The following is a 24,051-nucleotide window of genomic DNA, read 5'->3' on the forward strand; positions in this document are numbered from 1 at the left end:
GCCTCAGCCACCCAGTAGCTGAGACAACAAACCTGCGCCACCAAGCCTGGCTAAATTTTTTTGAATTTTTAGTTGAGATGGGGTTTTATGTTGCCCAGGCTGGTCTCGAACTCCTGGCCTGAAGTAATCCACCCGCCTCAGCCTCCCAAAGTGCTGGGATTACAAGCTGGGCATGATGTCTCACCCCTGTTATCACAGCACTTTGGGAGGCTAAGGCAGGCAGATCACTTGAGGTCAGGAGTTCGAGACCAGCCTGGCCAACATGGTGAAACCCTGTCTCTACAAAAAATACAAAAAATTAGCCGGACACAGTGGCTCGTGCCTGTAGTCGCAACTACTCGGGAGGCCAAGACAAGAGACTCAATTAAACCTGGGAGGCAGAGGTTACAGTGAGCCAAGATCACACCACTGCACTCCAGCCTGGGCGACAGAGAGAGACTCGAGACTCTGTCTCAAAAAAAAAAAAAAAAAAAAAAATACACGTCACTGTGCCCAGCTGAATATTTGCATTTTCAAAAGATCAATGGTGATTATCTCTAGGTGGTGGGAGTATAGGTAACTGGCACCTTTTCTTTATTATTTTTTGCATTTTTATTTTTATTTTATTTTTGAGATGTAGTCTCGCCTGTCACCTAGGCTGCCACGATCTCGACTCACTGCAACCTCCGCCTCCTGAGTTCAAGCAATTCTCCTGCCTCAGAGTCCTGAGTAGCTGGGATTACAGACACGCGCCACCATGCCCAGCTAATTTTTGTATTTTTAGTAAAGACGGGGTGTCACCCTGTTGGTCAGGCTAGTCTTGAACTCCTGACCTCGTGATCCGCCCACCCAGGCCTCCCAAAGTGCTGGGATTACAGGCGTGAGCCACTGCGCCCAGCCGATTTTTTGCATTTTTCTAACTGCCCACGGTGACTCTGTATTATCTTCAGTATAATAAGATCCATTGGGATCCTGTATCTAATTACAAAAGCATTTTGTGCTCAATGCAGAAAACTTGGAAAGCACAAAGAAGAAAGTCCCCTTAACCCCATCATTTAAAGATAACAGCTGTTACTGGGCGCGGTGGCTCACGCCTGTAATCCCAGCACTTTGGGAGGCTGAGGCGGGTGGATCACGAGGTCAGGAGATTGAGACCATCCTGGCTAACATGGTGAAACCCCGTCTCTACTAAAAATACAAAAAAGTAGCCAGGCGTGGTGGCGGGCCCCTGTAGTCCCAGCTACTCGGGAGGCTGAGGCAGGAGAATGGCGTGAACCAGGGAGGCAGAGCCTGCAGTGAGCTGAGATCACGCAGAGTGAGACTCTGTCTCAAAAAAAAAAAAAAAAAAAAAAAGATAACAGCTGTTAACATTTTGGCATATGTCTTTCCAGACTTTTCTCTATGTAAAAATCTTTCATCTTTGTGATCTCAAAAAAAGTAAACATTTAAGAGACAAAGCTGGGGCCAGGTGTGGTGGCTCAGGCCTGTAATCCCAGCACTTTGGGAGGCCAAGGCAGGCAGATCACTTGAGGTCATGAGTTCGAGACCACCCTGGCCAACATGATGAAACCACATCTCTACTAAAAATATAAAAATTACCTGGGCATGGTAGTGAGCTCCTGTAATCATCCCAGCTACTCGGGTGGCTGAGGCACAAGAATCGCTTGAACCCAGGAGGCAGAGTTTGCAGTGAGCCAAGATCACACCATGCACTCCAGCCTGGGTGACACAGTGAGACTGTCTCAAAAAAAAAGAAAAAAAAAAAAAAAAAAGACAAAACCTTAGGTCTTTAGTCTTCAATTTTATTTCTATTTTAAACAGCAACTAACAGCTTGGAAATGTCCCTGACAGCTAGGACCCACCCCATGCATTCCAGAGGCTCCCCCACCAAGGCGGGGGTCCAGGTTCCAGGAACTCCCCCTCATCAGGCCTGATTTCTCTCTGGAGACTTGGGACAGAAGAGGCTGTCCAGTTAGAGGGGAAGTTGGCACTAAAGGTCACCGTTTAGAAGGGCTGAGCTCAGACACAGCTGCCTTTGTTAGTCTTAGGATATTTTGAGATTTGGTAGCGTGCTCAGATTGTGGGTATGGAGAGGGGTTCCTGAACTCCTCTCCGGCCTCACTCACTCCTGGGCAAGCCTCACAGCACCCCTTCCTCTTGCTGGCTTGGCACACTGCCTTTGGAAGAGGGGCACCTGATAGCCTGGGTACTCCAGCATGCCTTTGTGTGACCCGGTCAGCTGCAGGGAAGCATGCTCCCCTCAACTTCTCCTGGCCTAGGCAGGGTGCGGAATCAGAAAGATGGTGAAGATTCAGACCTGAGATACCGACCCCTTACCAACCCTCACCTAAAAGGGAATATTACAAGGACATCTCTTTGTGACTTGGAGGGGCACACCTGGGTATTTAAACCCCAAGTGTGGCAATAGCTGGGCCAACAGGCTGGAGGCAGCTCAATGCATGCACTTAAGCAGCAGGGGCAGCTCGGCAGGAGGGTAGGGCCCACAGAGCTGAACGTGCCCTTCCCCGACTGCCATCCACACCCATGGTAACCATGGAAACATAACCACACCGCTCCTGCCAGCTGCCTGGGTTCAGACAACCAGGACTGGCCCACTTCCATCAAGCCAAGGCCTAAACTGATGCCAGGCTGGCCACAGAGTGGTTGTAGGAAGAACTGGGATTGGGTGATTTGGTCAGTCTGGGCTTCCCAGCACAGCTTGGGAGGACTACCACAGGAGCCTCCACACCTTGCTGTCTGGGCTGGGGTCAGACGGGGCTTAGTCAGCCAGCTCAGTGGCCAGCAGAGCCAGCCAAATGGCCCCGATGCCCTCTGCCTGTGGGCTAACAGCTACTGTGTGGCAGTAGCCCTTGCTGCAGCAGCAAAAGCCTCTGTGTCTCATTGAGGGGACTCTCTGGCTGGTGCTCTGCCTGCCCTGGCTGCTCAGCCAGCCCTCCAGGGGTGAGGATGTACCGATAGTCACTGGGAGTGCCACCCACTGCCCCCATGCCACTGCCATCCCCAGCCCCACTGTAGGGCTGATCCCCTCCAGGTAGCTCCAGGCTGCCTCCCGCAGTGGGCTCCTCAGCTCTCTCGATGTTGATGTATAAGGGGTCCTGGCTGGCGGATAGCACAGACAGCTGGCCCAAGATGTTCTCCAGTTCCATTCGCAGACAAGTAAAGCTCGGGCGCTGCTTGGGGTCAGCACTCCAGCACTGGTACATGAGATCATACCTGGGGTGGAGAGAAGCGTGAGAGAAGGCAGGAGCCCTTACCTCAAAAGCAGGGTCCCCTTCATCATATGGCACTAGGGTTTTAAAAAAATTTATTCCCTGGTGGGGCACAGTGGCTCGCATCTGTAATCTCAACACTTTGGGAGGCCGAAGGGGGGTATTATTTGAGCCCAGGAGTTCGAGACCAGCCTGGGCAACATGGCAAAACCCTGTCTCTATAATAATACAAAAATTAGCCAGCCTTGGCAGACACGCCTGTAGTCCCAGCTACTCGGAAGGCTGAGGTGGGATCACTTGAGCCCAGGTCAAGACTGCAGTGAGCCATGCTGACACCACTGCACTCCAGCCTGGGTGACAGAGCGAGACCTTGTCTCAAAAAAAAAAAAAATTCCAAACTGGGCAACATAGAAAGACCCCATCTCTACAAAAAATAAAAAAGTTTAGCCAGGTGTGGTGGAGGACGCCTGTAGTCCCAGCTATTCGGGAGGCTGAGGCAGAAGAATGGCGTGAACCCGGAAGGCGGAGCTTGCAGTGAGCCAAGATCACGCCACTGCACTCCAGCCTGGGCAACAGAGCAAGACTCCATCTAGAAAAAAAATATAAATAAATAAATAAATAAAAAATAAAAGTTTGCCAGACGTGGTTTCAGACGCCTGTGGTCCCAGCTACTTGGGAAGCTGAGGTGGGAGGATTGCCCGACCCAGGAAGTTGATGCTGCAGTGAGCCATGATCCCACCACTGCACTCCAGCCTGGGCAACAGAGCAAGACTCTGCCTCAAAAATAAATAAATAGACTGGGCACGGCGGCTCATGCCTATAATCCCAGTACTTTGGGAGGTCGAGGCAGGTGTCTCACCTGAGGTCAGGAGTTCTAGACCAGCCTGGCCAATGTGGCAAAACTCCGACTCTACTAAAAATACAAAAATTAGCCGGGCATGGTGGCATATGCCTATAATCCCAGCTACTTGGGAGGCTGAGGCAGGAGAATTGCTTGAACCCAGGAGGCAGAGATTGCAGTGAGCTGAGATCGTGCCACTGCACTCCAGCCTGGGTGACAGAGGGAGACTCTGTCTCAAAAAATAAATCAATAAAAATTGTTTTTAAATTATTATTATTATTATAGCTCACTGCAGCTTCAAACTCCTGGGCTCAAGGGATCATCCCACTTTAGCCTCACAAGTAGCAAGGACCACAGATACTGGCCACCACACCCAGCTAATTTTTTGTTGTCATTTGTTTGCTTATAGAGATGGGGGTCTCATTATGTTGCCTAGACTGGTCTTGAACTCCTGGGCTCAAGTGATCCTCCCACCTTGGCCTCCCAAAGTGCTAGGGTTACAGGCGTGAACCACTGCACTGGGCCATTTTTTTTTTAGGGAGTCTCGCTCTGTCAACCAGGCTGGAGTGCAGTGTCATGATCTCGGCTCACTGAAACCTCCACCTGCGGGGTTCAACCGATTCTCCTGCCTCAGACTCCCGAGTAGCTGGGACTACAGGTGCCCGCCACCACACCCGGCTAATTTTTGTATTTTTAGTAGAGACAGGGTTTCACCATATTGGCCAGGCTGGTTTCGAACTCCTTACCTTGTGATCCGCCCACCTCGGCCTCCCAAAGTGCTGGGATTACAGGCGTGAGCCACCACGCCCAGCTGCACTGGGCCATTTAAAAAATATATTGTGGCCGGGTGCAGGGGCTCATGCCTGTAATCCCAGCACTTTGGGAGGCCAAGGCGGGCAGATCACCTGAGGTCGGGAGTTCGAGACCAGCCTGATCAACATGGAGAAACCCCATCTCTACTAAAAATACAAAAAAAATTAGCCCAGCATGGTGGCATATTCCTGTAATCCCAGCTACTCGGGAGGCTGAGGCAGGAGAATCGCTTGAACCCAGGAGGCGGAGGTTGCGGTGAGCCGAGATTGCGCCACTGTACTCCAGCCTGGGCAACAAGAGTGAAATTCCATCTCAAAATAAACAAATAAATAAATAAAATAAAATAAAATAAATAAATAATATATTTGTAGACACGGGGTCTTGCTATGTTGCTCAGGCTGGTCTCAAACTCCTGGCCTCAAGTGATCCTCCCACCACAGCTTCCTGAGTAGCTGGGATTACAGGCACATTCTGGCTTATTATTTCTCACAACAACCCTATGAAAGCAATGATCAAATAGAGATCATTTCCACATTTACAAATGTGGAAACATGCACAAAGAGGTTAAGAACCGTGACTAAAGTCACACATGTGGAAAGTGACAGAGCTGTGATTTGAAACTAGGGGGATGGCTCCAAAGTCCCTCCTATGCTGAGTGGGCAGTACCTACTCAGTAATTCCTCACTGTACAGCCGGACACAGTAGTATGCACCTGTAGTCCCAGCTACTCAGGAGGCTGAGGCTGAAAGATCCTTTGACCCCAGGAGTTCGAGACCAGTCTGGACAACATAGCATGTCTCTATTAAAAAAATAATTAATAAGCAAGGTATGATGGTAAGTACCTGTAATCCCAGCTACTAGGGAGGCTGGGCAGAAGATCTCTTGAACCCAGGGGTTTGAGGCTACAGTGAGCTGTGATTGCACTACTGCACTCCAGCCTGGCTGTCAGAGCCAGACCCTTTCTCTTATTAAAAAAATAAAAATAAAAATCCGCCGGCATGGTGGCTCATGTCTGTAATCCCAGCACTTTGGGAGGCCGAGGCGGGTGGATCACTTGAGGTCAGGAGTTCGAGTCTAGCCTGGCCAACATGATGAAACCCCGTCTCTACTAAAAAATACAAAAATTGGTTGGGCGTGGTGGTACACACCTGTCATCCCAGCCCTTTGGGAGGCCAAGGTGGGCGGATCACCTGAGGTCGGGAGTTTGAGACCAGCCTGATCAACATGGAGAAACCCCATCTCTACTAAAAATGCAAAATTAGCTGGGCAGGGTGGTGCATGCCTGTAATCCCAGCTACTCAGGAGACTGAGGCACGAGAATCGCTTGAATCCAGGAGGTGGAGGTTATGGTGAGCCAAGATTGTGCCATTGCACTCCAGCCTGGGCGACAAGAGCAAAACTCCATTTCAAAAAAAAAAAAGTCCTCACTGTTCATACACAACCTTTGAGTATCTGGAAAAAGCTTCCAGCTCTCCTCCTGACAGGAATTAATTTTTTTTTTTTTTTTTTTTTTTTTTTTGAGATGGAGTTTTGCTCTTGTTGCCCAGGCTGGAGTGCAGTGGTGTGATCTCGGGTCACCAGAACCTCTGCCTCCCGGGTTGAAGCAATTCTCCTGCCTCAGCTTCCCAAGTAGCTGGCATTACAGGCATGCGCCACCACGCCCAGCTAATTTTGTATTTTTAATAGAGGCGGGGTTTCTCTATGTTAGTCAGGCTGGTCTCGAACTCCTGACCTCAGGTGATCCGCCCCCCCCAAAGCGCTGGGATTATAGGCGTGAGCCACCATGCCCTGCCAGGAATGCTTTTTTACATACAATTTCAGGAACCTTATAAATTCCCTGAAGCCTATCACTCAGGATGCCCAAGGAATGCCTCAGGGTCAGGTGGAAAAATAACAAACCAAAAAACCTAATGGAAAGACGCTGAGACCAAGTCCAATGAATGCAAATGCCTGACTCTCTTGCCTATGCCCATGACAAGAGCCCCAAGCACTGCCTCACACAACAGCACACCCCCAGCAGGGGCCCCCAGTAGTGGCAGTAATCATGCCAGACACTGAGCAGGTCGTGGGAATGGGAATGGTCTGGGGCCGTGGGTACATGGCCAGACTGGGACACATCCTCAAGGCTGTGCTAGGAGCCAACTGGTGCCTATCCACCAGGCTGCCTGGGTGAGGCCAGTGCCCGCCCACTCTCCATTGACAGCACCAGCTCCAGCTGGGGAGGAGGCTGCACTAGGGTCTGGTCCCCACTGCCCATCAGAGCTTCTACAGCTCCAGATTAGAACTGAAGCAGGCTGCAGCCACAGGGAGATGTGAGCTTCCTGCCCCTTGCCATGCCCTGAGCTCTGCTGAATGAACAGGAGGGCCAGGGCCTGGCTTGTGTACTCAAGATTTCCCTCTCAGGTGTAGGTGAGTTACCCACAGCCCAGGCTCAGGGCAGATCAAACCCACTGTCCAAGGGAAGGACCCCACCATCAGGCTGAGCCTTCCTGTGCCTGTCCATGACCTCGGCCCTCTGGAAGTCCAATCCAGCAAGAAATGGAGCAGATTCTTTCTCTGGTCACAGTGGCTCCCACTCCCCCTGGGGCTCATGAAAGGTCCTCTGGGCTGGGTGTGGTGGCTCACACCTGTAATCCCAGCATTTTGGGAGGCCAAGGCAGGTGGATCCCTTGAGCCCAGGAGCGCAAGACCAGCTTGACAAATATGGCGGAGCCCTGTCTCTACAAAAATACAAAAATTAGCCGAGTGTGGTGGCACGTGCCTGTAGTCCCAGCTACTCGGAAGGCTGGGGAGGGAGGATCACTTGAGCCCAGGAGGTCGAAGCTACAGTAAGCAGAGATCACGCCACTACACTCCAGCCTGGGTGACAGAGCGAGACCCTGTCTCAAAAAACAAAACAAAAAATACTCACAAAAGGTTGTCTGAAGGCCTAGGGAGCCCTTGGCTTGGATGGAGTGGGAGTTTAAGACTAGAACAGACAAATCACAGTTGTGGTCATAAAGAGTTAAGAGTACATATTCTAAAACCACAGGGATCTAGGTTCAAATTCCAACTCATTCACTTAATAGCTCTGTGACATTGGCCATGTTATTTAATCTCTCTAATCCTATTTTCTCATCTACAAAGTGGGGATAAATAATAGTCTTTTCCTCACAAGGTCAGAGGAAGATTACCTGAAAGAATGCCTAAATGCCCAGCTAATGTCAGTGACACTTCCCATTATCTTGTCACAGGGTCTGTTATCACTCTAGCAAAGTGGGTGGTATCATTGCCTGCCCAGTCCCGAGGGCTTTGGGCTTGCAGAAAGAAGAGGAGGCAGTTCCCTTCTTCCTAGGATCTCAGTTCTTTATCTTAGATTCCCAAGAGAGCTCAGCCTAGGAAGTTTTCCTAGATTAGCTGGGGTCTCCAGGACAAAGGTTATATTCACTAGGGCAGAACAAATAAAATAAAATAAATACAAATTTAAAAAAAAAAAGGAATGATGGGTGGGAAGATGGCAGGGAAACCTCCCACACTGTTACTCAGCACTGTGCCTTCTGCTCTTGGGGTTCCTGGTTCTCCTTACAAACTGGAGAAAAGAGACTGATAGACAAAGGCTAAAGCAAGAAATCTGGGATGGGAAAGGGGGAAAGAAAGAAAACAGGGAGGTGGTAGATGAACAGTGAGTATGAGGTGGAGTGCAGCCTTCCAACTACAAGGATGTTTCTATCAAAAAACAAAGGTCCAGTTGAGGCTCTTAGTTCCCACTGGGCCAGCAACTGTGGTGGCAGCCATCAGTCAAAACTCCAGATTCCCCTTTCCCTCCAGAGCCCCCTTCCCAGGATACTCACACGTCCTCCATACACTCCGGAGGCTGTTTCAGGCGGTTCCCGCCAATGAGGTAGTTGTAAATCTCAGCGTTTTCAATGCCAGCATATGGCGTCTGCCCACGTGTCATGATCTCCCACATGGTCACCCCGAACGCCCACTGGGACAGAATCGAGGTTGGGGGAGAAGCTGTCACTAGCTGTCCTGAGCCAGGCAGAGAGCCATGGCTCTGAGACAAGCACAACCTGGGGCTCAGGGCCTCATCAGGGGGCAACCAAACCCCAGAGAGCAGACTTGGCTAGGCCCTTAAGGATCCTAAAGGTCTGCTCTCACACTAGTCCCCACCAAGCTTCACAGGCCACCCTGCTCACCACGTCACTCTGCACAGTATACAGGTTGTCAGCCAGGCTCTCCAGGGCCAGCCACTTGACGGGCAGTTTGGAGGCACAGCCTTGACGATAGTAATCCCCACTATAGATCTTCCGGGAGAGTCCGAAGTCAGCCACACACACTGTCATGTCCTCTGCCAGCCTACAAGGGGCATTGAGGGAGGGAGTCAGCCTTCTGCCATGCTCACAGCCCTACAAAAGCCAGGACATCTTTGCTCCCAAGCTACCCCCATGCATAGCAGATACTGTCCCAGGCAGGAGCCGACCATTAGCTAGCTCCTCTTGGCAGCTGCTGCTGTCTCCCACCCTCAAGTCCTCCAGAATTCATACATGCAATTCCGAGCGGCCAGGTCTCGGTGGATGAAGTTCCGAGAGCTCAGGTACTCCATGCCGCAGGCAATGTCCACCATGAACCGGATCAGGGTCTGGAGGGGTAGGTTCTAGTGGACAGACAGGCCAAGCTCAGGCTTAACCTGCCCACTCAGCTGGGGCAGGATGGATGGGGGTCCCTGGCCAGAAAGCCTGAAGGCTGTCCCCAGAATCACTGGAAGGAAGGAAGGGGATGGAGGGCCTTCCCAAGGCAAGGAAGCTTCGGCTAGCCTAAGAGCGAGCCTGGAAGCCAAGACTCCACCACCCTGGGGCTCCACAAGTCCCTCCCCCTAGAAAGGGCCCTTGCCCAGCCTATATTTCTCAGCAGGGTTTTGTGAGAGAAAAGAAAGCCTGCTAGATTAAAAGGATTCAAATTCAGACCCCTCCTACTCCCATCCAGCTCCATCAGCCCTACCCAGCAAGCCCCTCTCTGCCAGGGTCTCTGTGCCTTTCCAGGCCCTGTGTTCCCACCCATTTCCTCCTGGCCACCCCCACACCAGGTACTCACAAAGGGGTTCTCCCCAATCCGGGAGGCGAGCAGGAAGGCGTGCAGGTCCCCATGCTTCATGAAGGGCAAGATGACCATGGGGATGGGGAGACGGCCTTTAGCCCTGCTCCGGAGGCTCACCCCTGGGACAAGGGAGAGTCAGGAGCTGAGCATAGAAGGGTCAAGGGGCAGTTCAGGTGTCTGCATAAGTCCCCACCTGCTGAGTCCCATCTCTAGCTCTGGCTCTGCTATTTATTTTTTATTTTTTCACAGGCTCCACACTGGTCTGGGGACTACCCAGGAGGGACTCTGGCTGCTCCCACATCCCTGGAGCATCTTCTGTCCCCTTCCTTTCCTTCTCTGTCCACACAAGCAGTCTTTGTGTTTTCTGAAACAGTATCTTGCTCTGCCTTCTAGGCTGGAGTTTAGTGGCACAATCACAGCTCACTGCAGCCTCAATGTTCTGGGCTCAAATGATCCTCCCACCTCAGCCTCCCGGGTAGCTGGACAAAGGTGCACACCACCACACCTAGCTAATTTTTGTATACGTGTGTGTGTGTGTATTTTTTTTTTTTTTTTTAAATAGAGGTGGGCTGTTGCTATACTGCCCAGGCTAGTCTCAAACCCCTGGCCTCAAGCAATTCTCCCACCTCAGCCTCCCAAAGTGCTGGGGTTATAGGCATGAGCCACCACATCTGGCCACACAGTCTTCATGTGCAGACCTTTGGCACTCCTCACCTCAGATTTCTGCCAGGACCCTCCTTGCTATTTTGCCATCTATTTATTTACCAGATGAGTCCAAACGTCTCTCCTACAGGCTGCCCTCTCATGTTGGTAGAGCATATATTTAGCCCTATTCTCTATCTGCCTCCTCCAAAAAGGGGCTCACCAACAAGTTTGGCCACGTGTGGATGGTCAAACTCCTTCATGCAAGCTGCTTCCCTGAGGAACTCTTCAATGTCACTTGAGGCAATGATGTCAGCTAGGAGAAAGGGATGGGGAAGGAGGATATAAAACAAGATTGCCCCTAGTTTTGACCCAGGCCTCCTAGGTCTTGTCCTTCAGATGTCCTAGGCTTCCCAGGGAGCCCAGGAAACAGCCCAGCCATGAGCAGGAGAAACCCCCAAGGAGTGGTGCTACTCAGCAACTTCTCCACTTGCTAATGCCTTCCCTTCCCTTTGGTTTGGGCAGCCCAGCAGGTCAACCAACCACAGCTGTAATCACCCAAGAGGGGACTCAGAGGACAGTCACTGCTGATGGCAGAGAGCAATGGCTGGGCATGAATATGTGCGTTTGGGTTTATGCTTGTGAATTATTCGTGTGGTAAAGAGCATCCCAGTTAGTGCTGCCCAGCTCTTCTTGGAAAATTTAGGGGCAAAGCAGAGCCTGCTTCAGGGTCAGTCGCCCCTCTTACCCTTCCAAGTGATGCCCTCAGGCTACAACTATCCCCGACTCACCTTTCAGCATCTTCACAGCCACTTTCACAAAGGAGCCATCCTCTTGCTTCAGCTGGGCCTCCCGCACTGAACCAAACTCTCCTAGGAACCAATCCAAGTGAGGGAGAGTCTCCTTGGCTCTCTGCTCCCTGCCATCTTTCCTCCCAAGTGGCCCTCCATGGGGACACAGTCAGGAGACTCTGGGGCCAGTGGAGAAGGCTCCCTTGCCAGTAGCCAAAGCAAAGGCATGCTGGGAGCAACTCGTCAGCCCTCCCTGTCCCCAGCCACCATCCCCCCAAACATCCCACACTCAGGAGTCTACAAGCATATCTTGTTTACAGGAGCCGACCCAAACCCACAACCTCAAAGTGACAGGGGCGACCAAACACCTCCAGCTACAGCAAACCAGCCATGGCCATCCCCGCACAGCCTCACATACCTTTGCCCAACATCCGGCCCAGGGTGAACTGCTGCTCTGGGATGAGCACATCCTCCAGTTTTTCCTTTAGTTCATCGCTGATGCCCAAGCTGTCCACTGTGGGGAAAGGGTTTGTGGGAAAGAAGGATCTCTGATTCCTGAGCCAAAACCCAGCCTGCCTCTTATGCCCTAGACTCTGCCCTCAGAGCATAGAGATGAGCTTTAGGTCTCCCACGGCTGGGGTGGTGAACTCCACACAGGCAGGTTTGTGTGCCTGGGGCTCACTGATGTTCAGACATATCAGTCAAATTAATAATTTGGTAAAAGAATGCAGATAGGGGCACAAGACAGCCCATTTGTCCTTCCCACGATCACCCACCACTCACATGTGGCCTCGATACGCTCGGGCCTTTCTCGATTGAAGGACCGGGCTGCCCGGAAGTGAACGGCTGGCTCTCCCTGGGCCATGACACTGTCAAAGGCTTGCCTAAAGGAAAACCCAGGATTTGGGGTCAGCTCCAAGGTCTTTCATCATGACCTGCCTCTCCCTCCACATCCCCATCCCCTTACCCAAACCGCGTCTCTTTCCGTCTCTTTCGAAGCAGGATGAGGGCCAGGGCAGCAGCCGTCACCAGGGCCGTTAGCACACCAAGGACCACAGGTACCCAGGATGTGCGGCTGTGAGGAGGGCCCTGCTGGCCTGTGGGAGGGAGGTGCAGTGGCATGAGCTAGGATGACACCATGGGGTACCTTCAGAACTTTCCCAGGATGGCCATCCCGCTGGTTCAAGGGGCTCCTCTAGGTCAATAAGGGTCCTGAGGGAAAGGGGCTCCAGAGGAAGGCCTAAGAGTCCTTCCTACCTGGTCAGAGACAGGCCCTGGCTGTTGTGACCTAGAGTGCGACCATGGATTTCTATGTCAGTTCTGGGGCAGAGAGAGGAGAATGAGATATAGTTTGTTTGAGACAGAGTCTTGTTCTGTTGCCCAGGCCAGAGTGCAGGGGCACAGTTGCAGCTCACTGCAGCCTCAACCTCCTGGGCTCAAGCAATCCTTCCACCTCAGCCTCCCAAGTAGCTGGGACTACAGGTGTGCAACATCACACCTGACTAATTTTTAAATTTTTTTGGTAGAGATAAAGTCTCACTTTGCTGCCCAGGGTGGTCTCAAACTCCTAGACTCAAGCAATCCTCCCACCTCAGCCTCCCAGAGTTGTGAGATTATAGGTGTGAACCACCACTCCTGGCCTTATTTGTTTGTTTGTTTAGAGACAACAGGCTCACTCTGTTGCTCAGGCTGGAGTGCAGTGGTGCAATCATAGCTCACTGCAGCCTCAAACACCTGGGCTCAAGCAATCCTCCTGCCTCAGCCTCTGGAGCAGCTGGGCCTACAGGCATATGTCACCACACCAGGCTAATTGTTTTTTTTTTTTTTTTTTTTAATTTTTTTGTAGAGACAGAGTCTTGCTATGTTGCCAGAGCTGGTCTCAAACTGCTGGCCTCAAGCGATCCCTCAACCTCCCAAAATGTTGGGATTACAGGCATGAGCCACCATGCCCAGCCAAGATAGTTTAAATACCAGCCCTGGCCTCAACTTCTTCACTCTGTCTGTGGGTCTACTAGGAGGGGAGATGCTACTAGGCTCCTCCCATCCGTCTAGGTTGCCCTTGAAAACCTTGATCCCCTGAGCCTCTGCCCCTCTCTGCCTATAAGCCTCACCTGCATGGTCATGAGAAGAGACCACCAGTGGCTGACTCCAGGGTCCACAGCCAACTGCATTGGAGACGCACACACGTACGATCAGGTCCTTTTGGGGATCCCAGCCTGTCAAATTGGCCCTGGTCCCCTCCACTGTCAGCTCATCCTGCAGCCAGGAAAAGCCCCCACCCCATAGTGAGCCTGAGGAGAAGGCCTCCAGCTGGGGCCTGAGGATAGAAAAAAGTCCAGCTGGGAACATGGGAGTATAGGGGCACTGTGGGTTCAGGGGCTGCGGGAACACAACCTTCTGGGAGTAATCACATTCCTGCTCCGGGCTGCAGGGGCCTCTCCAGAACACAAACAAGGCTCAGTCCCGGAATGTACAGGTGGGGGATGGGAGCGAACTGAGCTGGGGACAAAGCCTTATCTGTGCCCTCCCCCAGCTCAAGCAGGAATGTGCTTCCTGCTTTATTTACAAAGTGCACACAGGATGCAACTCTAACAGGAGACATAATCCTTTGAGAAGTGGAGCTTGCAGAGGAGGGTGAGGAGGAGAGGATTCCCTGGGGCTGCGGGAGACCCAGGCCCACCAAAGACAACCATTTTGAAATTCTTAAAGGCCTTAGAACCCTGAAGGCTGATACTCCAGGAGAGTGGAGCGAGGGGAGGGTTCTGTCTGTCTTACCTGGGTTCCATTGTCTTGAACCCAGGACAGTTTGTAGGGTCCCAGGGGGCCTTCCAAAGAGGTCTCGGGGATCACTTCTTCCCACTCCAAGATGAGGCCTGAATCTGTGTGGATGGCATGGAGGTTTTGGGGAGCGCTGGCTGGGGCTGTAGCCAAAGAGAGAAGATTGCTAAGACCCCTGCCCTTCCCACCATCATAATTCCATGCAGACCTTTGGAACCAACTCCCAAGAACTAAACAGCTCTTGAGAGGCACAAACTGGGGAAGGGTTCACCTCCCAGCTCTAACTGCTCTCACCCACTGTGCTGGGGGAGGGGTAAGCAATGGGCAGGACAGGCAGCACCCCAGCTCGGCAGTGTTTCTCTTCATCACCATGGTTACTGCCTCTCTGCCTCATCCCTCACCACTCCCCTCTCACAGCTATGCCAGCCTCACAATTGCAGAGCAAGTTCCTGTCGTAGGGTCGTTGCACTTGCTGTGCCTTCTTCCGGCAGTGATTTTCCCCCAGATATTTACATGGCTTCTTCTTTATCCTTCAGATCCCAGATCCTTCAGATCTTTATCCTTCAGACCTTTTTTGGGGGGGGGGGGGTTTCCTTAACCACCTGGGGATACTCTTCATCAACCACATTATCTGATCTTTTCCAGTTTGCTTATCTGTTCCACCTACAAGAACTATTTACAAAGTGGTATGTAGTTATATGCAGTAAATGTTTGCCGAATGATGCCTGAACCTCCAACTCCACCAGCACCATTCAGAACTCCAACCAACACGGCCCCCTTCCCGGCTGCAGCCCTGCCCACCCCCTCTGCTCTATGCATCCCTTACCTAGACCCTTGGTCTGAAAGGGCACCCAGTCAGCATAGGGAGAGGGCCCCAAGGCATTGGCACAGCGCACCCTGAGGCTGTAGTTGGTGGCGGGCACCAGGTCCCGGAGCAGGCAGGTAAAAGGGGGCACAGGGACCACAACAGCCAGGACTTCCCAGCCTCCTGGGGCCTGTGTCACCTACAGAAAAGCAGAAAACTAATGATGTAGGGGAGAGCCTGTGAGAGATGGAAGATGGGATGGGTATAGTTATGGGTGCTTGAATGAATGCTTCCTCTATCAGCAAACACGTGCAACCCACACCCTCCCATCTGCCCCCACCCCAATAATACACGGGGTTCCACACCTTCATGCCTTTGCAAATGCTGTTCCTTTCACTTGGAATGATCTGCTCTTCCTAGCAAAGGCCTACTCGTCCTTTGAGACTCAGTGCAAATATCACTTTCTTGGTGAAAGCCTTTCTCAACCACTCCAGAAAACTCCTCTTGTCCTTTTGTACTTGGTGAGAAACTCTTAGGGATACTTACCATTTATTGTGCCTGTTTACATGCCACTCCAAAGTTCCAGACTTCTGAAGCTCAGAGAAAACTGGGAGCCTAGGGCACTATGAACCAGCCCCTCATCTTACATTTTGGGGGCCCAGGGCAAGAGTACAAAGAGATCCACGTACTTTATGTCTAAATATTTAAACATTATAAATCAGCTAACAAACTATTAAATAGTTTCTATCTTAATATTTTGACCAATAAACCTTCAAAACAACCTGGGAGATCAGGTTTGCATTTGTAACTCTCCAAATCCCTGGAGTCCCGAGTCAGAATGAGGAGGCACTGGAAGAGCTGGCCTGAAGCCAAGGTCTGCACCATGAGGGGCCTCATGTGCACAGGCGTGGACAATGCTGACTGCATATCCAAGCTCCATTCCCATCCCTCTCACAAATGGCTGCCCCTTGGGCTTAGAGGTGCTCATATCACACTGTGGTCCATCCTTGGGAAGATGGAGCAGGGAAAAGGCCCACACAGGCCCCAGAAGCAGACTCAGGGCCATTAGGGCAAGAGATCCTGAATAGCTATAGTATAGTGTGGCAGTGAGGGGGTCCTTGCCATCTGGATGGGCATATCCTCTTGGCCCTGCAGGCTCTTTGCCCAAGGGAAAGGGGTGTAGCCAAAGGAGGGCCAGAGTAGGATCCTCTTTTTTTTTTTTTTTTTTTTTGTTTTTTAATAGAGGCAGGATCTTGCCCTGTCACTCACTCAGGCTGGAGTGCAGTGGCATGATCTTGGCTCACCGCAGCCTTGACTTCTCAGGCTCAAGTCATCCTCCCACTCTAGCCTCCTGAATAGTTAGGAGTGCAGGCGCATGCCACTGTGCCTGGATAATTTTTGTATTTTTTGTAGAGAAAGGGTTTTGCCGTGTTGCCCAGGCTGGTCTTGAACTCCCAGGCTCAAGCAATCCTCCCGTCTCCGCTGCCCAAAGTGCTGGGATTACAGACATGAGCCACTGTGCCCAACCTCGGTAGGGTTCTCTAAATGGTGGAGCCCACAGCAGGGGCCCCTCCTGCCCAGGGGAACTGCCCAGAACAGTTTTGAAAGGTACTCATTAAATGGCTTTTGAGTAAACGGATGAAAATGAGCAAGCCTGCATTGCCTCTTGTTTTTAGTATCACCTTACCCAGTTTTTCCACTCTCCAAGGCTTAGGGCCCCTTCTGGTCATCTTGTTCTCTTTGGCTTGAGTGGGGGTTGTGGGGTAAGGTGGAGCATGATAGTGTGAGTATCAGCAAAGGTTTGAGCTTTCACCTAAGTAAGAAAAACTCGGCTGGGTGTGCTGGCTCACGCCTGTAATACCAGCACTTTGGGAGGCTGAGGCAGGCAGATCACTTGAAGTCAGGAGTTTGAGATCAGCCTGGCTAACATGGTGAACTACTAGTCTCTACTAAAAATACAAAAAAAAAAAAAATTAGCTGGGCGTGGTGGTGCATGACTGTAATCCTAATCCTAGCTGCTGGGGAGGCTGAGGCAGGAGAATCACTTGAACCCAGGAGGTGGAAGCTGCAGTGAGCCTAGATGGCGCCACTGCACTCCAGCCTGGCCAACAGTGAGACCCTGTCTCAAAAAAAGAAAGAAAGAAAGAAAAACCTTCCAGGTACCCCAAATCTGTTCTAGTGATCTGCTTTCCAGCCTTATAAATGCATGAGTTTGAGCCAATCTGCAAAGTCACTTAGTTGCCAGAGCACCCCATGATAAGAGACAGTGGCCTGTGTTCTTCCTGCTAAGGAGCAGCGCCTGAAAAGAGCTGCAGACCAAGCCCCCAGGAGCTGGCCAGTGAGTGTGATACCCCTGTCAACAAAGTGCTGGCCATGCAGCCAGAACGAACATGGCCCGGCCCGGAGAGCCTACCTGAACTGTACAGGACTGTAGCAGGGCTCGGCCATCAGCACCTGGCATCCAGGCCACACTAGCGTTGCTGCTGGAAAGCTTTGTCACGGTGATGTTGAAGGGGGCTGCAGGCAGTGCTGTGGACGGGGACTCAGAATCAGTGCCCAGTAGGGATATGAGAGGAGGCAGCAGGAGGCGTGGGAGTCAAGCCTTGAGTCTCTCTGAGGGTCCAGGGCATCCCCAACCTAAAGACAGCTGCTCAGCACTCCCAGGATCACAGTAGTACACAAATAAGCAACCAGTAGGGCACAGCTGCTCACACCTGGGAGAGTGCCTGGGCTGTGGAGAGAGGTTGCCTCTCCCTGCAACGAAGGCCCTGTGTGACTGAGGAATAAGATGAGAGGGCATGTGGGGGCGGCAACTCAGGCTTGGGAGATAAAAGGGAGAGACAGGCAGCTGCCCCTGCAGCCACAGCCTGGCTCCTGCAGACACCCTCTCCCTCCCCCTCTCTCTGTGCACCAGCTCTCTGGGTCTCCTCCATCCGGTGCTAGGCTGTTGTCCCCACCCCCATCCCCTCAAAGGGAGGGGCAGAAACAAGGCTGGGCATGGGCTTTGACCATCTCCTGCTGCCTCCCTCCCTCCTTCCCTCCCTCCCAAGGACTCTGCTTCGTGATGGGAAATCTGCTGTGACGTCAGGATTCTATTCTCATCTCAGCCACGCAGGGTCTCAGGTGCTCCCACTAGGAATGGGAGCTATGCCAATTAACTCCTCACTCCCTAGATCCCAGCAGGACCACAAGGGGAGCTGGAACACAGAACAATTCTAACTGCTGGACAGCTAGATGGGAATGCCCCTGGCCTCATCCACCCTTCCTCCCTGCCAGCCCTCCTACCTTGAAGGTGAACAGTGGCTGTGCGAGAAGAGGCCAGGCCTTTTATGTTGTGAGCTTCACAGGAAAACATGGTGCTCTGGGTCACCCCTGGGGCCAGAAAACCTCAGTCAGCTCCCCAAGCAGCAACCCCCACTCAGTGAGGGATTGGGAAAGGGGAATACTCAGGCTCTGGTCTGAACATCCTTAAATCCCTCCTGCCAAAGGAAGGGGCTGGGCAGTGAGGCACGGTGAAATGAACAGGGACACTGGAGTCTGGTGAGCCTGGAGAGGGCTCTGTTTTCTCATCTCTCAAATGGGAGAATTGTGAGAATCAGGTAATGTGTGTCAAGGGCACGGCATGCTAAATAAGCCCTTGAGAAACGCTATACCACCCTCCCACCTCCATCCCATCTCCCACACACAGCACAAATTGCCTCCCTTTTCTGGTCACTCTTTTATTGCGCATACCAGAGTGAGCCCTTCTGTTTGCTCTGTGCCCCCTTGGGGTTGTTATTTGCAGACTCTCTGCCTTGCAGTAGTTCTCAGCTCTTTATGCACGTGTCTTGTCTCACCAGTTATACTCAGTTCTTTGACTTCTGTTTCCTTTGTATTCCCGCTGTCCCCTGTGGTGCCTAGCACAGTGTGGTGTGGAGTAGGAGTTCAGTGAGTGCTTATTATCAGGCTGCCTGCCTGAGGGTCCCAACCACGCACACCTGGAAGGAAGTGAACCCAACCTCCTCTCCAATCTGCCCCAACTCAGCGCCTCCTGAACAGGACGTGCACTTGCTTCCGAGAGGTCTCATAGTCCACCTCTTCTCAAGATTCAAATTGCTGGAGAACCTAGCTCAGCGCCCATTTCCCTGGCACCTTCCAGCACTTGAGACCAAGCTCAGACTCCCATCTTTTTTGCCCAGTTCAAGCCTCAACCAGAAACAGTATACTTGTTTCACAAATAAGCAAGCCTTACAAGCATGTGAGGGTATGTGCCCAAGAAACTTGGGGCCCAGGTGGGTGTGCAGGTGTGATTGTGCAGAGGTATGGACAGACACAGTTGTTTGGGAAAACATCTGGAGGTTTCCCGGAAAGCGCCATTAGGGGAGGAGGCCCTGTATCTTTGTGCTAACCTCCCCCTACCCCTTCTCTCTCCCTCCTCTCCCCTCTCTGCAGCCTGACAGTCTTGTCTTCTCAGTGTCTGCCAGATACTCCTCCCTAGCTCTGCGTGGGCTGGTTTCTGGCTCCTTCCCTTGGGAGGGGTGGGGGATGGGTGCCCCTGGTCTCATACAATTCATCTCTGAGGGCCAGCTGTGCATGGCCTGGACTGCTGTGAACCAAAGGTGGCCCCACACCCTCCTTAAGCACACACAGCAGGATCACCACTAATCAGCCCACCCAGCCAGCCTAGCACACCTGACTAATGAGCTTAGTAATGGCGCAGCTCACGTCCCCAGACACTGGGGCTTGCTCTGGACACTCACAACCGCAAGCTCAGTGGCTGAAACTCTGCCAGCTTCAGTGCCCTCCAGGACCCAGCTCCTTCTCCACTCCAAGCCCCCTTCTGAGGCTGCTCACCTGTTACATTTAAAACAGATGGAGAGGGAGCGGGTCCCCCGATCTTCGTAGTTCCTCTCCACCAGACAATGGTAACAGGTTCAGGGGGACCCACAGCCTCGCAAGACAGTTGGAAAGGGGCATTGGGTGGCACTGCCAGATCTTTTGGCTCCACTGTGAAAAATGGTACACCTAGGAGAGAAGGGGAGTGAGGAGTGAGCCCTGCCACCTCTTAGGCTTCCTACTGTACAAATCACAAGTCTGTTTACATCTGAAGTCCTCCGCGCAGAAGGTTCCCACAGGCCCCTTATGATTAGGTCAACAGCAGAACTAGCTTGAGAGGTAGGCAGTGCTTCTCTTTTTCAGGCTCCTTAGAAATTTTTTTTTTCTTTTTGAGATTGGTGGTGGGGAGGTCTCTCTATGTTGCCCAGGCTGGCCTGGAACTCCTGGGGGCTCAAGTGATCCTCTGGCCTTAGCCTCCGGAGTAGCTGGGACTACAGGCACATGCCACCACGCCTGGCACCTTAGACACGTCTTCCATGCTGCCCCCTTAGGCATGGCAGATTTGGACAGCTCTTCTTGCAGTAAGAGAGGAGACTGGGGGAGGAGAGCTGGGAGAGGGGCATAAAACTCAGGGGAGTGGGTGGGAGCTTTAGCAGAGTTCTGCTGCCAGGCCCCAGCTCCCATTCAGGGCCCTTTGTTACTTTCTTAGTCACTTTGTTTTCCTGGGCTGAACAGCTCTGAGCTCCCGCAGCTGCAGAGCCTTCCTCCCCTCCCCCTGCTGGCCAGGCCACTTGGCAGAACAGGGTCCAGTCCCAGATGGATGCTTGAAGCTTGTTGCTCAAGCAACAGAAACAGACTGCACCCCACAGGTTGTGGATCCCAGTTGGTCCCTTGGTTCTCAGATACCCAACTCCAACTGGTAGGGTCTTCCGACGTCTGGAGTGAGCCTACAGCCTGGACAACCAGGCCCCACAGAGCAGTGGGGCAGCCCAGCTTCTACTGAGTTCTCCGCTGCAGAGGTATAGTCACCAGTAGACAGCACGTGCTCCAGGCCAACACGCCCATATGGCTATGCCTCCTCACCTTCTACCGTGAGCCACACTGGCTGGGAGATCTCGGTTTCGCCCCCATCCTCCACCTGGCACCAGTACCGGCCGGCATCAGAGCGCTCCACTGACTTCAGGCTGTGGAAACAGGATACGAGGCTTGCTTCCCAGGGTCAAGGGGGGCAGCTCTGCTGGGCAAACTTGATGAATTCAGCCTGCCCCCACTTCTGGAAGGTCCCACAGGTAGCCAAATAAAAAAACCACAGACCTCTGGGCATCAGGAGAGGGCCCCAGCTCCCAATCCCCAAGGAAAGAGCATAGCCTGCCCCCTGGCTGGCAGCCCACACCTTCCCCCACAGGCCTGCACCTGAGGAAGCCGATCCAGTGCTGCTCGCTGACTGGGATGTACAACTGGTCCAAGTTCTGGACCACAGCCCCATCCTTCACCCACTGGATGTCAGGCTCCTCCATCCCCTCCACACTGCAGTTGAGCTTCACCGGCTGCCCCTGAGACACTGTCAGCTTCACCGGGGCTCCCATGAGCTTCAGACCTGAGGGGTGGGAAGGAACATGTGTCAGCCTTGAGAGGGACTCTGTCTCTGTAAACAGTTCCCATTCTCTTCTAGAAGGTAGCTTCTGTGTCAGACAGAGGGCTCTTTCTCAGCCAAAGTCACGGAAGCAGAGGTAGGACAGTGTGGAAGGGGAGGTCGCTGGACCTGGGCAAAGGGAAGGGGCATGGCAAGCTCTCAAAGTTCCCTCAGGCTCTAAGGACCTCTTCCCCATGTCCTCCTTCTGAGCCCAGACAGGAAAAGGAAGGCAGGCTGGGCTGAAACGACGGGAGTTACCCTACTGGGGCAGGCACTGCTCTAGGAATGACTGCTGCACCCAACTAGTGCAACAGGCTGCCAGCTCTCCACCCAAGGTGTCAGCCCAGACCCTGAATTGCTGCCAGCACCCTCTGCACCCAACCTTACCAAATGGAGCAGGGCTGAAGAAGGAAAGAAGGGGGTGCTCCCCTGAAGTGGAGAACATATGGCTGCAAAACCACGTCAGATCAAACACATGGCAGCCTTCCTGGCAGCCATCCGCTCTATTAATACCTGAATGTGGGCAGGGGCGAGTGCTAGGAAGGTGGGAGGCAGAAGGGAGGGCTGGGGCCCTGAGCAGGGAGCCTAAGACCCCTGAGCCACTGCCACATCAACAGGGGCCACTCTTTGGAACTTGCGTGTGCTCGTGCGCGCGCGCGCGCGCACACACACACACACACACACACACACCCGCACCTCTCCTGGCCTCCTGGCATGTTTATTAAGCAGAGAGAGGGGCAGGTCAAGTATCCACATAACTGAAATCCAGCCCTGCTTCTTCCCGCCCTTTGCTGTGTGACTCTAGGCAAAGTCGTGGGCTCCCTGAGCATCAGGTCCACACCTTTCGGCTTGTAAATACTCGTCACTCCGTTTCCCTTCCCTTCCCTGAGAGGCTGATATGGCAACGAATGCTGTCTCAAGAGAAGATGCCAGCGGGTGGCCGCTGTCCTGGCCTGTGGCTCTTCCCTGCTCTCTTCACCCTCTCAGGACCAGTCACAGGATGGGGGCCAGCCTCCCGCTCCCTATATGCCCAGCAGTCCCCGAGGTGCGGGGTGGGAACTTGGAGAGCACCGTGCTGCATGGAACGCTCTTGTCACCAGCAAATGCCTCAGTGGCTATGTGGGAACACAAGACTAACCACTCCCAAAGACCAGCAACCTGGCACCAGCCCATCCTCTCCAAGGTTCTGCTTTCAGGAAGCTCTGAGGGCACAGGAACTCGAGTGTGCCCATTTGTTTTTTGTGACTGGGCACCCTCACAGCCCCTGTGTACCTAAATGGTATCAGGGTGGCCTTTGGGTGCCCAGCGCCGGCCCGTGTGGTTTCCGAGGCAGACCTTCGCGTGCGGGGCAGGCAGAATGGGGTCCCCAGTACTGGGAAGGAGGGAGCTAACAGCTGGGAGCATCGAGGCGGGAAAATGCAGTCCCAAACACTCCCCGCTGACCACACAGCCCACACCCCGCTCCCTTCTCTTCCACCCCGCCAGAAGAGCCCCGAGCGCCAGAAAGTTGGGGGTGGGGGCCCGGCCGGAGATCTGGCGGCGAGCACTCCGCAGCGCGCCCTGCCCCAGCCCGGAGCCTCGGCCTTCGGCTCCGGACCCCCACCCCGACTCTGGCCCGCCAGGCCCGTCCCGGGCTCCGACCCCCGGCCGCGCCCCTCCGCAGCCCCCCGCTTCCCGCCGCCTCCCGGGCAAGCCCCTACCTGCGGCGGCGGACTCCGGGAGCAGCAGAGAAGCCAGAGCCGCCAGCAGCAGCCCGAGCCGCGGTGGCGGCGGCAGCGGCAGCGGCGGGAGCCCCGGCCGCCCCATGCTCCGCCTCAGCGCCATCGGCGGCGACGCCGCACCATGCCGGGCCCGGCCCGCGAGCGAGGAGGGAGGAGGGCGGGGAGGAGGAGGCGGGAAGGGAGCGGGAGGGAGGAGGGCTGCGGGAGGGGCTGGGGCCGCCCGTGGGGCGGCGCTGAGGCGACCGCCTCCGAGACCCGCGCCCGCCTCTGGCCGCGGTCGCCGCCGTCAGCAGTGCGGGGTCCCCGGGGCCGCTCCCGGGCCACCGCACTCCTTCCACTGCCGTCGCCGCCGTCGCCGCCGCTGATTCATGTTCTTCTCGGAGCCGCCGCCTCCTCCCGGCCCGCCCGCAGCCCGAGCTCGCACCGCCCCCCCGCGGAGCCCCGGCGACTGGCTCCGAGCGCGAACCCCAGCCAGCGCCGCAGACCCCCGCGGCCCCGCCGGCATCCCGGCCCCAGCCGCCCCCTAGCCAAACCTGAGGATCCGGCTTGGCCTCCAGGATGGGCTCCCCGGCCACGCCCCTCCTTTCCCTAAACCCGCTCCAACATCTTTTCTAACCCAGCACTCCAGAGCCTTCCCTCAAAACCCCGCTGGCAGCCCCCACCACACCCCAACTCTTGTTCGGACTCTGATCCCAGAATCCAGCACCCCCCTCTCAGGACTTAGAGCACCTCAACCCCTAGACACTCCCATCCATCTGGCTCCCCGAAACTGCCGTCACCCGGGGCTCCCCCAACAGGATCGGCTAGCATCCCTTCGTGCCTCTGTTTCATTGAGCCGTTCACCCAAAATCCCCATATTCATGTCCTATTGCCATGCCTTTATCTCCAAGTCCCTCCTACCTGAAAAATGCCTATTTTCTCCAGCCC

The 24,051-nt window shown here is 53.8% G+C and overlaps 1 protein-coding gene across 2 annotated transcripts; it reads right to left on the reverse strand.

The window, feature by feature from the left end:
* Positions 1 to 1,760: 1,760 nt before the first annotated feature.
* On the reverse strand, positions 1,761 to 23,492 carry TYRO3 (TYRO3 protein tyrosine kinase). Of its 2 annotated transcripts, XM_030814265.1 has the most exons (19): positions 23,104 to 23,492; positions 21,184 to 21,367; positions 20,854 to 20,954; positions 19,789 to 19,959; positions 18,241 to 18,327; positions 17,369 to 17,484; positions 14,977 to 15,154; positions 14,148 to 14,293; positions 13,484 to 13,628; positions 12,340 to 12,469; positions 12,156 to 12,256; positions 11,791 to 11,886; positions 11,373 to 11,453; positions 10,805 to 10,897; positions 9,937 to 10,058; positions 9,390 to 9,499; positions 9,042 to 9,201; positions 8,694 to 8,830; positions 1,761 to 3,213 (listed from the first exon to the last, which is right to left on the reverse strand). In XM_030814265.1, exons 1-19 carry the CDS (start codon positions 23,225 to 23,227, stop codon positions 2,823 to 2,825), a joined length of 2,673 nt encoding a protein of 890 aa, XP_030670125.1. In that variant the 5' UTR covers positions 23,228 to 23,492; the 3' UTR covers positions 1,761 to 2,822. The 2 variants fall into 2 exon arrangements, with proteins under 2 accessions (XP_030670125.1, XP_030670126.1); XM_030814266.1 differs by lacking the exon at positions 8,694 to 8,830 and having other exon boundaries at positions 3,125 to 3,213; positions 23,104 to 23,263.
* Positions 23,493 to 24,051: the final 559 nt, after the last annotated feature.

This window comes from Nomascus leucogenys, chromosome 6 (assembly GCF_006542625.1).
Source record: "Nomascus leucogenys isolate Asia chromosome 6, Asia_NLE_v1, whole genome shotgun sequence".
NCBI classification, from domain to species: Eukaryota; Metazoa; Chordata; class Mammalia; order Primates; family Hylobatidae; genus Nomascus; species Nomascus leucogenys.

Coding starts and splice junctions, on each gene's coding strand:
- TYRO3 (XM_030814265.1), bottom strand. CDS start 23,227: ATGGCGCTGAGGCGGAGCATGGGGCGGCCGGGGCTCCCGCCGCTGCCG. Junction 14,294..14,976: donor CTTTCAGACCAAGGGTCTAG/GTAAGGGATGCA, acceptor CTTTGGCTACAG/CCCCAGCCAGCGCTCCCCAA. Junction 10,059..10,804: donor ACACGTGGCCAAACTTGTTG/GTGAGCCCCTTT, acceptor CCCTTGTCCCAG/GGGTGAGCCTCCGGAGCAGG.